General features: G+C 38.1%; 1 protein-coding gene across 3 annotated transcripts in view; it reads left to right on the top strand.

Moving 5' to 3' along the window:
* Window positions 1–13759, top strand: part of PLA2G4A (phospholipase A2 group IVA) — a 120378-nt gene that overhangs the window by 29011 nt on the left and 77608 nt on the right. For all 3 annotated transcript variants that reach the window (XM_033960800.1, XM_033960799.1, XM_033960801.1), the window contains one exon: window positions 2900–2981. In XM_033960800.1, coding sequence (XP_033816691.1) covers window positions 2900–2981 — 82 coding nt within the window. The remainder of the gene's footprint in view (window positions 1–2899; window positions 2982–13759) is intronic.

Genomic DNA, 13759 nt, shown 5'->3' with positions numbered 1-13759 from the left:
GGCAGTGGCCAGCGGGAAGAGGCAGTGCTCGGAACAGGCTGTTCCTGGCTTGCCCCACTGGGGCCTTCCCTCTGCTATGTTGGGGCAGGCCAGATGCAGCTTGTTCTGAGTTCTGCCTCTTCCTGATGGCCATTGCCACTGCTGCTTTGGGAGGCCTATATGTCAGATCTCACAGTGGAGGGGGTCGTTAGGGAGGTTCTGCACAGGGGATGTGAGGGAGGGAGGGAAAGCTGCTGCATAGGGGGATGTGAGGGAGGGAAGGAAAGCTACTGTACCAGGGGGATGTGAGGGAGGGAGGGATGGAAAGCTGCTACACAGGGGGATGGGAAGGATGGAAAGCTGCTGCACATGGTGGGAGAGAGAAGAATTGTTGGACATGATGTGGAGGAGAGGAAGGGAGAGATGCATCAAAGAGGCAGAAAGGGGTGAGAGGGAGAAACCCTGCATATGGTGGAAGGGAGGGATAAATGTTGGACATAGGGTACAGGGTAGGGAGAGATGGTGCATGGGAGAGAAGGAAATGTTGCACATGATAATGGAGTGGAGGAAGATAGAGATGCTGCATGGAGTGGAATAGAAGTTTACTCAGGGCACAAGGCAGGGAGAGAGAGAGGGAGAGATGGTAGACAGAAATATTGGATATGGCAGTGGAAGGGAAGGTACAAAGATGGAAGATGGGTGGTGCGCATGGAGAAAGAAGAAAACATCAAATGGGCAGGAGACCTCAGGGAGCAAATTAACAGAAGATAGCCAGAAACAAGAGCCTGGGCCTAACACAATTTGAAAATGAAATGACCAGGCAACAAAAGGTAGAAAAATAATTTTAGATTCGAAATGTATATCCTGTCAGAGCTGCTGTTAGACAGCGAGCGTGAACTAGGACTTAACAGAGAAACAAACAAAAAAAAAATCCAGCGTGGGGTTGGAGAAGATAAAGAGGGGTTTATGAAGAGGCTACAAAATAAACCCGCCAGGCCATTAAAAAAAAAATGCCCAATGGGTCAGGAAAAGTGAAATAAATTGAATTGAAAAATCAATTCAATGGTCCAAATCGAATCGAAATTTTTTTCTTTGAATCGGGCATCACTATTCCTGAGGCAGTTGGGTTACTGCCAAAGCATAGCATCATGTCAAGCCAATACATTTGTTTTCTCTATATTGCTTCTGTTGGTTGGAAAACAATGTGTCAGACCCCTACTTTTGGTTTGTTCTTGTTCTCTATGTAGGAACCCTTTTGGGTTCTTTTTTTATCACCCAAACTCCCTTCCACTTGCATGTTATAGCAGCTACTTGCATCCTTGTGGGATCGCACATATGGTATTGGTCTCTCCCCGACTTCCAACCCTCATGTAATGTATTTTCTAATGGTGTGACTTAGATTGCAGTTTACAATCCAAAAACCAAAGCGAACATATAGCAAAGGAAAAAGCAGGGGAAGGACTGTACGCATCAACCTGAGATAAAAACGAGTTACTTAAATCCAGTCATCAAGGAAAGACTGATTATCATATATATTCTATGTTTCAATAGATGATTTGTATTCAATAAAGTCACTTTTATCTCAGGTTGATATGGACAGTCCTTTCCCCCACTTTCTTAGATTGTAGTTTCACATTTGTGAGCAAAACCTTATGAAAAAAAGAATTTCCTCTTTGTGGTACAGTCTCACACATATCATGAGCAAGAATCTTCAGCGGACTTTTTAATACATTTTCACCAATGAGTCATGTAGATTTGTTTTTAGTAAGCAGTAAGCTAACTGTACAACTTTAGCTTAGAAAGTGCAAAATATTGCATCCCTTATAGGTGTGACTTATTGTAATAAAAACAATTTTGCATAGTTTAACCATTACATTACATTACATTAGTGATTTCTATTCCGCCTGTGCCTTGCGGTTCTAAGCGGATTACAAAATTAGAAGAAATTTGGACATTTCCAGGAAGTTTACATATCAAGTACATATCAAGTTTACATATCAAGTAAGAATAACAACACATTCAGATTATAGAAGATTATTACATAACGTTGAGGGAAGAAATATTCTGGTTACAGATGGAGGTTGCCTATTTAGGTTTCTGAATATATATTGGGGATATGGTTTGAAGAATTGGCTAGGAGATACTATAGGGGTGGTATTCATGAAGGAATATGCATGTGCGAGTAGGATGGAGGTTAGAATGATGGGAGGTGTTTTTTGCATAGAAGAGTTCTGATTTCTTTTCGGAACACTTTAATGTCTGTTGTTTTGGTCAGCAGTTTGGAGACGGTAGGGTCAATTTTCGCTGCCTGTGTCGCCAGAAGGTTGTCGTAAAGTTTCTTGTGTCGAGCACCATTGAGAGGTGGGTGTATGAATAGGTTTTGAGTTATCCTTGTTCTGTGTGTGAGGTTGCGGTATAGACGGTTGTTAAGGTAACTTGGTGCATCTCCATGGGTTACTTTGAATAGTAGACAGTAGAATTTGAATTGGGTTCTTGCTTTTATCGGTAGCCAGTGAGAGTCTAAGTATGCATTGGTGATGTGGTCAAATTTGCTAAGCGAGTAGATGAGTCTGAGGGCTGTGTTCTGAACGGTCTGTAGTTGTTTTATCATGTTGTTTGGGCATGGTAGGTAGAGGCTGTTGCAGTAGTCTACAGTACTAAGCACAAGGGATTGGACAATGTTTCTGTATTGATCTTTGTTAAAGAATTTTCTTATTTTTCTTAAGTTTCGCATGGTGAAGAAAGCTTTTTGGATGATTTTGTGGAAAAGCAAAGGGGCCATTTGCCACAAAAATATGTTCACAGTGGTTCGTTTGTTACATTTTGCCTCAGGAAAAAACTGTACAGTATTTTAAGAAACTTCTCTTTTCTGAGGATTGTTTCCTTTCTGTAATGAATATATATTTTTTTTCCTTTTCAGGTAGAACACCAGTATTCACACAAATTTACCGTGACAGTATTAAGGGCAGTCAATGTCACCAAAGGAGCATTTGGGGATATGCGTGAGTAGCCATTAATTTACTTTTTATTTATTAATTTAAAATTATTTATAACCCGCCTATCCCAAAATCTAGGCGGGGAACAATAATTGCATACAGAATCGCACAAAAAATACAAACAAATACATCTTAACAAGAAAAAACCCAGCATAAAAAAAAAAGAACCGCACATCCTCAAACTGTCACATGGCTTGCACAAAAGAAGCGCTCAAACACAGATTTTACCCCCTTTCTGAAATGCCAAAGTAAATTCAATTGTCGCAACGACAGAAGCAAGGCATTCCACAGCCTCTTCCTTCAAAATCAACGATTTATTCTGATAAGTGAATTGTAAATTTGATCTTAAAATTTTTCGTCTTGTTCAAGGGAGTGGAGAAAATATGCCTTTCACAAAGCCTTTGTGTGGAAATGTGATCCCTAGTGGTCGTTCTGGGGAACTACCGCTAGGCTTTGCTGATGCCATTTTGAACCTAGTGTCAGGGCAGGGGATTGCTTCTGCTGGACTTCACTAGGCCCCTTTAAGAAGCAGCTCAGGAGTAATGGTCTGCAATTTTGCGGCACGGGCAGTGACAAAAAGCTGCCTACATGGTTACTCACAAGCCGCATTATGCGTATTTCACAGTGGTCAGTAACTTGAACATGAACCAGAATATGACTTAAAAGAAAATGGTGAAAGTTTGGAAGTATCAGTCTACAGCAGTGGTCTCAAACTCGCGGCCCGGGGGCCACATGCGGCCCGCCAGGTACTGTTTTGAGGCCCTCAGTATGTCTATCATAATCACAAAAGTAAAATAAAACAATTTCTTGATCATGTCTCTTTAGCTATAAATGACAATATTATTATTAAGACTTAGCCAAAAGGAAGATTTATAAACTATAAAGAGTTTTACCTCATGCAAAATTGTCATTTCTTTCATAAGACATTAACTATTTTTTCTGAGGCCCTCCAAGTACCGACAAATCCAAAATTTGGCCCTGCAAAGGCTTTGAGTTGGAGACCACTGGCTAAACTATAACCATGACATCCTGTTTGTCTTTGGGAAGCAGAGCTGAGATAGTGATGTCATAATGCCTCATTCCACCAATAAGAGCCAGCCTCATCAGTGATGTCACAATGGCTATAACAGTTTCTTGATCATATGTCTCTTTAGCTATAAATGACAATATTATTATTAAGACTTAGCCAAAAGGAAAGATTTATAAAATTGTCATTTCTTTAATAAGACATTAACTATTTTTTTCTGTGGCCCTCCAAGGACCTACAAAACAAGAATGTGGCCCTGCAAAGGCTTTGAGTTGGAGACCACTGGCTAAAGTATAACCATGACATCCTGTTTGTCTTTGGGAAGCAGAACTGAGATTGTGATGTCATAATGCCTCATTCCACCAATAAGAGCCAGCCTCATCAGTGATGTCACAATGGAATGATAACAGTTTCTTGATCATATGTCTCTTTAGCTATAAATGACAATATTATTATTAAGACTTAGCCAAAAGGAAGATTTATAAACTAGAAAGAGTTTTACCTCATTTCTTTCATAAGACATTAACTATTTTTTCTGAGGCCCTCCAAGTACCGACAAATCCAAAATTTGGCCCTGCAAAGGCTTTGAGTTGGAGACCACTGGCTAAACTATAACCATGACATCCTGTTTGTCTTTGGGAAGCAGAGCTGAGATAGTGATGTCATAATGCCTCATTCCACCAATAAGAGCCAGCCTCATCAGTGATGTCACAATGGCTATAACAGTTTCTTGATCATATGTCTCTTTAGCTATAAATGACAATATTATTATTAAGACTTAGCCAAAAGGAAAGATTTATAAAATTGTCATTTCTTTAATAAGACATTAACTATTTTTTTCTGTGGCCCTCCAAGGACCTACAAAACAAGAATGTGGCCCTGCAAAGGCTTTGAGTTGGAGACCACTGGCTAAAGTATAACCATGACATCCTGTTTGTCTTTGGGAAGCAGAGCTGAGATAGTGATGTCATCATGCCTCATTCCACCAATAAGAGCCAGCCTCATCAGTGATGTCACAATGGAATGATAACAGTTTCTTGATCATATGTCTCTGGCTATAAATGATAATATTATTATTAAGACTTAGCCAAAAGGAAGATTTATAAACTAGAAAGAGTTTTACCTCATTTCTTTCATAAGACATTAATTATTTTTTTCTGAGGCCCTCCAAGTACCGACAAATCCAAAATTTGGCCCTGCAAAGGCTTTGAGTTGGAGACCACTGGCTAAACTATAACCATGACATCCTGTTTGTCTTTGGGAAGCAGAGCTGAGATAGTGATGTCATAATGCCTCATTCCACCAATAAGAGCCAGCCTCATCAGTGATGTCACAATGGCTATAACAGTTTCTTGATCATATGTCTCTTTAGCTATAAATGACAATATTATTATTAAGACTTAGCCAAAAGGAAAGATTTATAAAATTGTCATTTCTTTAATAAGACATTAACTATTTTTTTCTGTGGCCCTCCAAGGACCTACAAAACAAGAATGTGGCCCTGCAAAGGCTTTGAGTTGGAGACCACTGGCTAAACTATAACCATGACATCCTGTTTGTCTTTGGGAAGCAGAGCTGAGATAGTGATGTCATAATGCCTCATTCCACCAATAAGAGCCAGCCTCATCAGTGATGTCACAATGGCTATAACAGTTTCTTGATCATATGTCTCTTTAGCTATAAATGACAATATTATTATTAAGACTTAGCCAAAAGGAAAGATTTATAAAATTGTCATTTCTTTAATAAGACATTAACTATTTTTTTCTGTGGCCCTCCAAGGACCTACAAAACAAGAATGTGGCCCTGCAAAGGCTTTGAGTTGGAGACCACTGGCTAAAGTATAACCATGACATCCTGTTTGTCTTTGGGAAGCAGAGCTGAGATAGTGATGTCATCATGCCTCATTCCACCAATAAGAGCCAGCCTCATCAGTGATGTCACAATGGAATGATAACAGTTTCTTGATCATATGTCTCTGGCTATAAATGATAATATTATTATTAAGACTTAGCCAAAAGGAAGATTTATAAACTAGAAAGAGTTTTACCTCATTTCTTTCATAAGACATTAATTATTTTTTTCTGAGGCCCTCCAAGTACCGACAAATCCAAAATTTGGCCCTGCAAAGGCTTTGAGTTGGAGACCACTGGCTAAACTATAACCATGACATCCTGTTTGTCTTTGGGAAGCAGAGCTGAGATAGTGATGTCATAATGCCTCATTCCACCAATAAGAGCCAGCCTCATCAGTGATGTCACAATGGCTATAACAGTTTCTTGATCATATGTCTCTTTAGCTATAAATGACAATATTATTATTAAGACTTAGCCAAAAGGAAAGATTTATAAAATTGTCATTTCTTTAATAAGACATTAACTATTTTTTTCTGTGGCCCTCCAAGGACCTACAAAACAAGAATGTGGCCCTGCAAAGGCTTTGAGTTGGAGACCACTGGCTAAACTATAACCATGACATCCTGTTTGTCTTTGGGAAGCAGAGCTGAGATAGTGATGTCATAATGCCTCATTCCACCAATAAGAGCCAGCCTCATCAGTGATGTCACAATGGCTATAACAGTTTCTTGATCATATGTCTCTTTAGCTATAAATGACAATATTATTATTAAGACTTAGCCAAAAGGAAAGATTTATAAAATTGTCATTTCTTTAATAAGACATTAACTATTTTTTTCTGTGGCCCTCCAAGGACCTACAAAACAAGAATGTGGCCCTGCAAAGGCTTTGAGTTGGAGACCACTGGCTAAACTATAACCATGACATCCTGTTTGTCTTTGGGAAGCAGAACTGAGATTGTGATGTCATAATGCCTCATTCCACCAATAAGAGCCAGCCTCATCAGTGATGTCACAATGGAATGATAACAGTTTCTTGATCATATGTCTCTTTAGCTATAAATGACAATATTATTATTAAGACTTAGCCAAAAGGAAGATTTATAAACTAGAAAGAGTTTTACCTCATTTCTTTCATAAGACATTAACTATTTTTTCTGAGGCCCTCCAAGTACCGACAAATCCAAAATTTGGCCCTGCAAAGGCTTTGAGTTGGAGACCACTGGCTAAACTATAACCATGACATCCTGTTTGTCTTTGGGAAGCAGAGCTGAGATAGTGATGTCATCATGCCTCATTCCACCAATAAGAGCCAGCCTCATCAGTGATGTCACAATGGAATGATAACAGTTTCTTGATCATATGTCTCTGGCTATAAATGATAATATTATTATTAAGACTTAGCCAAAAGGAAGATTTATAAACTAGAAAGAGTTTTACCTCATTTCTTTCATAAGACATTAATTATTTTTTTCTGAGGCCCTCCAAGTACCGACAAATCCAAAATTTGGCCCTGCATAGGCTTTGAGTTGGAGACCACTGGCTAAACTATAACCATGACATCCTGTTTGTCTTTGGGAAGCAGAGCTGAGATAGTGATGTCATAATGCCTCATTCCACCAATAAGAGCCAGCCTCATCAGTGATGTCACAATGGCTATAACAGTTTCTTGATCATATGTCTCTTTAGCTATAAATGATAATATTATTATTAAGACTTAGCCAAAAGGAAGATTTATAAACTAGAAAGAGTTTTACCTCATTTCTTTCATAAGACATTAATTATTTTTTTTCTGAGGCCCTCCAAGTACCGACAAATCCAAAATTTGGCCCTGCATAGGCTTTGAGTTGGAGACCACTGGCTAAACTATAACCATGACATCCTGTTTGTCTTTGGGAAGCAGAGCTGAGATAGTGATGTCATCATGCCTCATTCCACCAATAAGAGCCAGCCTCATCAGTGATGTCACAATGGAATGATAACAGTTTCTTGATCATATGTCTCTGGCTATAAATGATAATATTATTATTAAGACTTAGCCAAAAGGAAGATTTATAAACTAGAAAGAGTTTTACCTCATTTCTTTCATAAGACATTAATTATTTTTTTCTGAGGCCCTCCAAGTACCGACAAATCCAAAATTTGGCCCTGCAAAGGCTTTGAGTTGGAGACCACTGGCTAAACTATAACCATGACATCCTGTTTGTCTTTGGGAAGCAGAGCTGAGATAGTGATGTCATAATGCCTCATTCCACCAATAAGAGCCAGCCTCATCAGTGATGTCACAATGGCTATAACAGTTTCTTGATCATATGTCTCTTTAGCTATAAATGACAATATTATTATTAAGACTTAGCCAAAAGGAAAGATTTATAAAATTGTCATTTCTTTAATAAGACATTAACTATTTTTTTCTGTGGCCCTCCAAGGACCTACAAAACAAGAATGTGGCCCTGCAAAGGCTTTGAGTTGGAGACCACTGGCTAAACTATAACCATGACATCCTGTTTGTCTTTGGGAAGCAGAGCTGAGATAGTGATGTCATAATGCCTCATTCCACCAATAAGAGCCAGCCTCATCAGTGATGTCACAATGGCTATAACAGTTTCTTGATCATATGTCTCTTTAGCTATAAATGACAATATTATTATTAAGACTTAGCCAAAAGGAAAGATTTATAAAATTGTCATTTCTTTAATAAGACATTAACTATTTTTTTCTGTGGCCCTCCAAGGACCTACAAAACAAGAATGTGGCCCTGCAAAGGCTTTGAGTTGGAGACCACTGGCTAAAGTATAACCATGACATCCTGTTTGTCTTTGGGAAGCAGAGCTGAGATAGTGATGTCATCATGCCTCATTCCACCAATAAGAGCCAGCCTCATCAGTGATGTCACAATGGAATGATAACAGTTTCTTGATCATATGTCTCTGGCTATAAATGATAATATTATTATTAAGACTTAGCCAAAAGGAAGATTTATAAACTAGAAAGAGTTTTACCTCATTTCTTTCATAAGACATTAATTATTTTTTTCTGAGGCCCTCCAAGTACCGACAAATCCAAAATTTGGCCCTGCAAAGGCTTTGAGTTGGAGACCACTGGCTAAACTATAACCATGACATCCTGTTTGTCTTTGGGAAGCAGAGCTGAGATAGTGATGTCATAATGCCTCATTCCACCAATAAGAGCCAGCCTCATCAGTGATGTCACAATGGCTATAACAGTTTCTTGATCATATGTCTCTTTAGCTATAAATGACAATATTATTATTAAGACTTAGCCAAAAGGAAAGATTTATAAAATTGTCATTTCTTTAATAAGACATTAACTATTTTTTTCTGTGGCCCTCCAAGGACCTACAAAACAAGAATGTGGCCCTGCAAAGGCTTTGAGTTGGAGACCACTGGCTAAACTATAACCATGACATCCTGTTTGTCTTTGGGAAGCAGAGCTGAGATAGTGATGTCATAATGCCTCATTCCACCAATAAGAGCCAGCCTCATCAGTGATGTCACAATGGCTATAACAGTTTCTTGATCATATGTCTCTTTAGCTATAAATGACAATATTATTATTAAGACTTAGCCAAAAGGAAAGATTTATAAAATTGTCATTTCTTTAATAAGACATTAACTATTTTTTTTCTGTGGCCCTCCAAGGACCTACAAAACAAGAATGTGGCCCTGCAAAGGCTTTGAGTTGGAGACCACTGGCTAAACTATAACCATGACATCCTGTTTGTCTTTGGGAAGCAGAACTGAGATTGTGATGTCATAATGCCTCATTCCACCAATAAGAGCCAGCCTCATCAGTGATGTCACAATGGAATGATAACAGTTTCTTGATCATATGTCTCTTTAGCTATAAATGACAATATTATTATTAAGACTTAGCCAAAAGGAAGATTTATAAACTAGAAAGAGTTTTACCTCATTTCTTTCATAAGACATTAACTATTTTTTCTGAGGCCCTCCAAGTACCGACAAATCCAAAATTTGGCCCTGCAAAGGCTTTGAGTTGGAGACCACTGGCTAAACTATAACCATGACATCCTGTTTGTCTTTGGGAAGCAGAGCTGAGATAGTGATGTCATCATGCCTCATTCCACCAATAAGAGCCAGCCTCATCAGTGATGTCACAATGGAATGATAACAGTTTCTTGATCATATGTCTCTGGCTATAAATGATAATATTATTATTAAGACTTAGCCAAAAGGAAGATTTATAAACTAGAAAGAGTTTTACCTCATTTCTTTCATAAGACATTAATTATTTTTTTCTGAGGCCCTCCAAGTACCGACAAATCCAAAATTTGGCCCTGCATAGGCTTTGAGTTGGAGACCACTGGCTAAACTATAACCATGACATCCTGTTTGTCTTTGGGAAGCAGAGCTGAGATAGTGATGTCATAATGCCTCATTCCACCAATAAGAGCCAGCCTCATCAGTGATGTCACAATGGCTATAACAGTTTCTTGATCATATGTCTCTTTAGCTATAAATGATAATATTATTATTAAGACTTAGCCAAAAGGAAGATTTATAAACTAGAAAGAGTTTTACCTCATTTCTTTCATAAGACATTAATTATTTTTTTCTGAGGCCCTCCAAGTACCGACAAATCCAAAATTTGGCCCTGCATAGGCTTTGAGTTGGAGACCACTGGCTAAACTATAACCATGACATCCTGTTTGTCTTTGGGAAGCAGAGCTGAGATAGTGATGTCATAATGCCTCATTCCACCAATAAGAGCCAGCCTCATCAGTGATGTCACAATGGCTATAACAGTTTCTTGATCATATGTCTCTTTAGCTATAAATGATAATATTATTATTAAGACTTAGCCAAAAGGAAGATTTATAAACTAGAAAGAGTTTTACCTCATTTCTTTCATAAGACATTAATTATTTTTTTCTGAGGCCCTCCAAGTACCGACAAATCCAAAATTTGGCCCTGCAAAGGCTTTGAGTTGGAGACCACTGGCTAAACTATAACCATGACATCCTGTTTGTCTTTGGGAAGCAGAGCTGAGATAGTGATGTCATCATGCCTCATTCCACCAATAAGAGCCAGCCTCATCAGTGATGTCACAATGGAATGATAACAGTTTCTTGATCATATGTCTCTGGCTATAAATGATAATATTATTATTAAGACTTAGCCAAAAGGAAGATTTATAAACTAGAAAGAGTTTTACCTCATTTCTTTCATAAGACATTAATTATTTTTTTCTGAGGCCCTCCAAGTACCGACAAATCCAAAATTTGGCCCTGCAAAGGCTTTGAGTTGGAGACCACTGGCTAAACTATAACCATGACATCCTGTTTGTCTTTGGGAAGCAGAGCTGAGATAGTGATGTCATAATGCCTCATTCCACCAATAAGAGCCAGCCTCATCAGTGATGTCACAATGGCTATAACAGTTTCTTGATCATATGTCTCTTTAGCTATAAATGACAATATTATTATTAAGACTTAGCCAAAAGGAAAGATTTATAAAATTGTCATTTCTTTAATAAGACATTAACTATTTTTTTCTGTGGCCCTCCAAGGACCTACAAAACAAGAATGTGGCCCTGCAAAGGCTTTGAGTTGGAGACCACTGGCTAAACTATAACCATGACATCCTGTTTGTCTTTGGGAAGCAGAGCTGAGATAGTGATGTCATAATGCCTCATTCCACCAATAAGAGCCAGCCTCATCAGTGATGTCACAATGGCTATAACAGTTTCTTGATCATATGTCTCTTTAGCTATAAATGACAATATTATTATTAAGACTTAGCCAAAAGGAAAGATTTATAAAATTGTCATTTCTTTAATAAGACATTAACTATTTTTTTCTGTGGCCCTCCAAGGACCTACAAAACAAGAATGTGGCCCTGCAAAGGCTTTGAGTTGGAGACCACTGGCTAAACTATAACCATGACATCCTGTTTGTCTTTGGGAAGCAGAACTGAGATTGTGATGTCATAATGCCTCATTCCACCAATAAGAGCCAGCCTCATCAGTGATGTCACAATGGAATGATAACAGTTTCTTGATCATATGTCTCTTTAGCTATAAATGACAATATTATTATTAAGACTTAGCCAAAAGGAAGATTTATAAACTAGAAAGAGTTTTACCTCATTTCTTTCATAAGACATTAACTATTTTTTCTGAGGCCCTCCAAGTACCGACAAATCCAAAATTTGGCCCTGCAAAGGCTTTGAGTTGGAGACCACTGGCTAAACTATAACCATGACATCCTGTTTGTCTTTGGGAAGCAGAGCTGAGATAGTGATGTCATCATGCCTCATTCCACCAATAAGAGCCAGCCTCATCAGTGATGTCACAATGGAATGATAACAGTTTCTTGATCATATGTCTCTGGCTATAAATGATAATATTATTATTAAGACTTAGCCAAAAGGAAGATTTATAAACTAGAAAGAGTTTTACCTCATTTCTTTCATAAGACATTAATTATTTTTTTCTGAGGCCCTCCAAGTACCGACAAATCCAAAATTTGGCCCTGCATAGGCTTTGAGTTGGAGACCACTGGCTAAACTATAACCATGACATCCTGTTTGTCTTTGGGAAGCAGAGCTGAGATAGTGATGTCATAATGCCTCATTCCACCAATAAGAGCCAGCCTCATCAGTGATGTCACAATGGCTATAACAGTTTCTTGATCATATGTCTCTTTAGCTATAAATGATAATATTATTATTAAGACTTAGCCAAAAGGAAGATTTATAAACTAGAAAGAGTTTTACCTCATTTCTTTCATAAGACATTAATTATTTTTTTCTGAGGCCCTCCAAGTACCGACAAATCCAAAATTTGGCCCTGCATAGGCTTTGAGTTGGAGACCACTGGCTAAACTATAACCATGACATCCTGTTTGTCTTTGGGAAGCAGAGCTGAGATAGTGATGTCATAATGCCTCATTCCACCAATAAGAGCCAGCCTCATCAGTGATGTCACAATGGCTATAACAGTTTCTTGATCATATGTCTCTTTAGCTATAAATGATAATATTATTATTAAGACTTAGCCAAAAGGAAGATTTATAAACTAGAAAGAGTTTTACCTCATTTCTTTCATAAGACATTAATTATTTTTTTCTGAGGCCCTCCAAGTACCGACAAATCCAAAATTTGGCCCTGCATAGGCTTTGAGTTGGAGACCACTGGCTAAACTATAACCATGACATCCTGTTTTTCTTTGGGAAGCAGAGCTGAGATAGTGATGTCATAATGCCTCATTCCACCAATAAGAGCCAGCCTCATCAGTGATGTCACAATGGCTATAACAGTTTCTTGATCATATGTCTCTTTAGCTATAAATGATAATATTATTATTAAGACTTAGCCAAAAGGAAAGATTTATAAAATTGTCATTTCTTTAATAAGACATTAACTATTTTTTTCTGTGGCCCTCCAAGGACCTACAAAACAAGAATGTGGCCCTGCAAAGGCTTTGAGTTGGAGACCACTGGCTAAACTATAACCATGACATCCTGTTTGTCTTTGGGAAGCAGAGCTGAGATAGTGATGTCATAATGCCTCATTCCACCAATAAGAGCCAGCCTCATCAGTGATGTCACAATGGCTATAACAGTTTCTTGATCATATGTCTCTTTAGCTATAAATGATAATATTATTATTAAGACTTAGCCAAAAGGAAGATTTATAAACTAGAAAGAGTTTTACCTCATTTCTTTCATAAGACATTAATTATTTTTTTCTGAGGCCCTCCAAGTACCGACAAATCCAAAATTTGGCCCTGCATAGGCTTTGAGTTGGAGACCACTGGCTAAACTATAACCATGACATCCTGTTTTTCTTTGGGAAGCAGAGCTGAGATAGTGATGTCATAATGCCTCATTCCACCAATAAGAGCCAGCCTCATCAG

The sequence above is a fragment of the Geotrypetes seraphini genome, chromosome 10, assembly GCF_902459505.1.
Source record: "Geotrypetes seraphini chromosome 10, aGeoSer1.1, whole genome shotgun sequence".
NCBI classification, from domain to species: Eukaryota; Metazoa; Chordata; class Amphibia; order Gymnophiona; family Dermophiidae; genus Geotrypetes; species Geotrypetes seraphini.
Note: the sequence above shows the minus strand (reverse complement) of the source record. Positions and strands in the feature narration are given on the sequence as shown.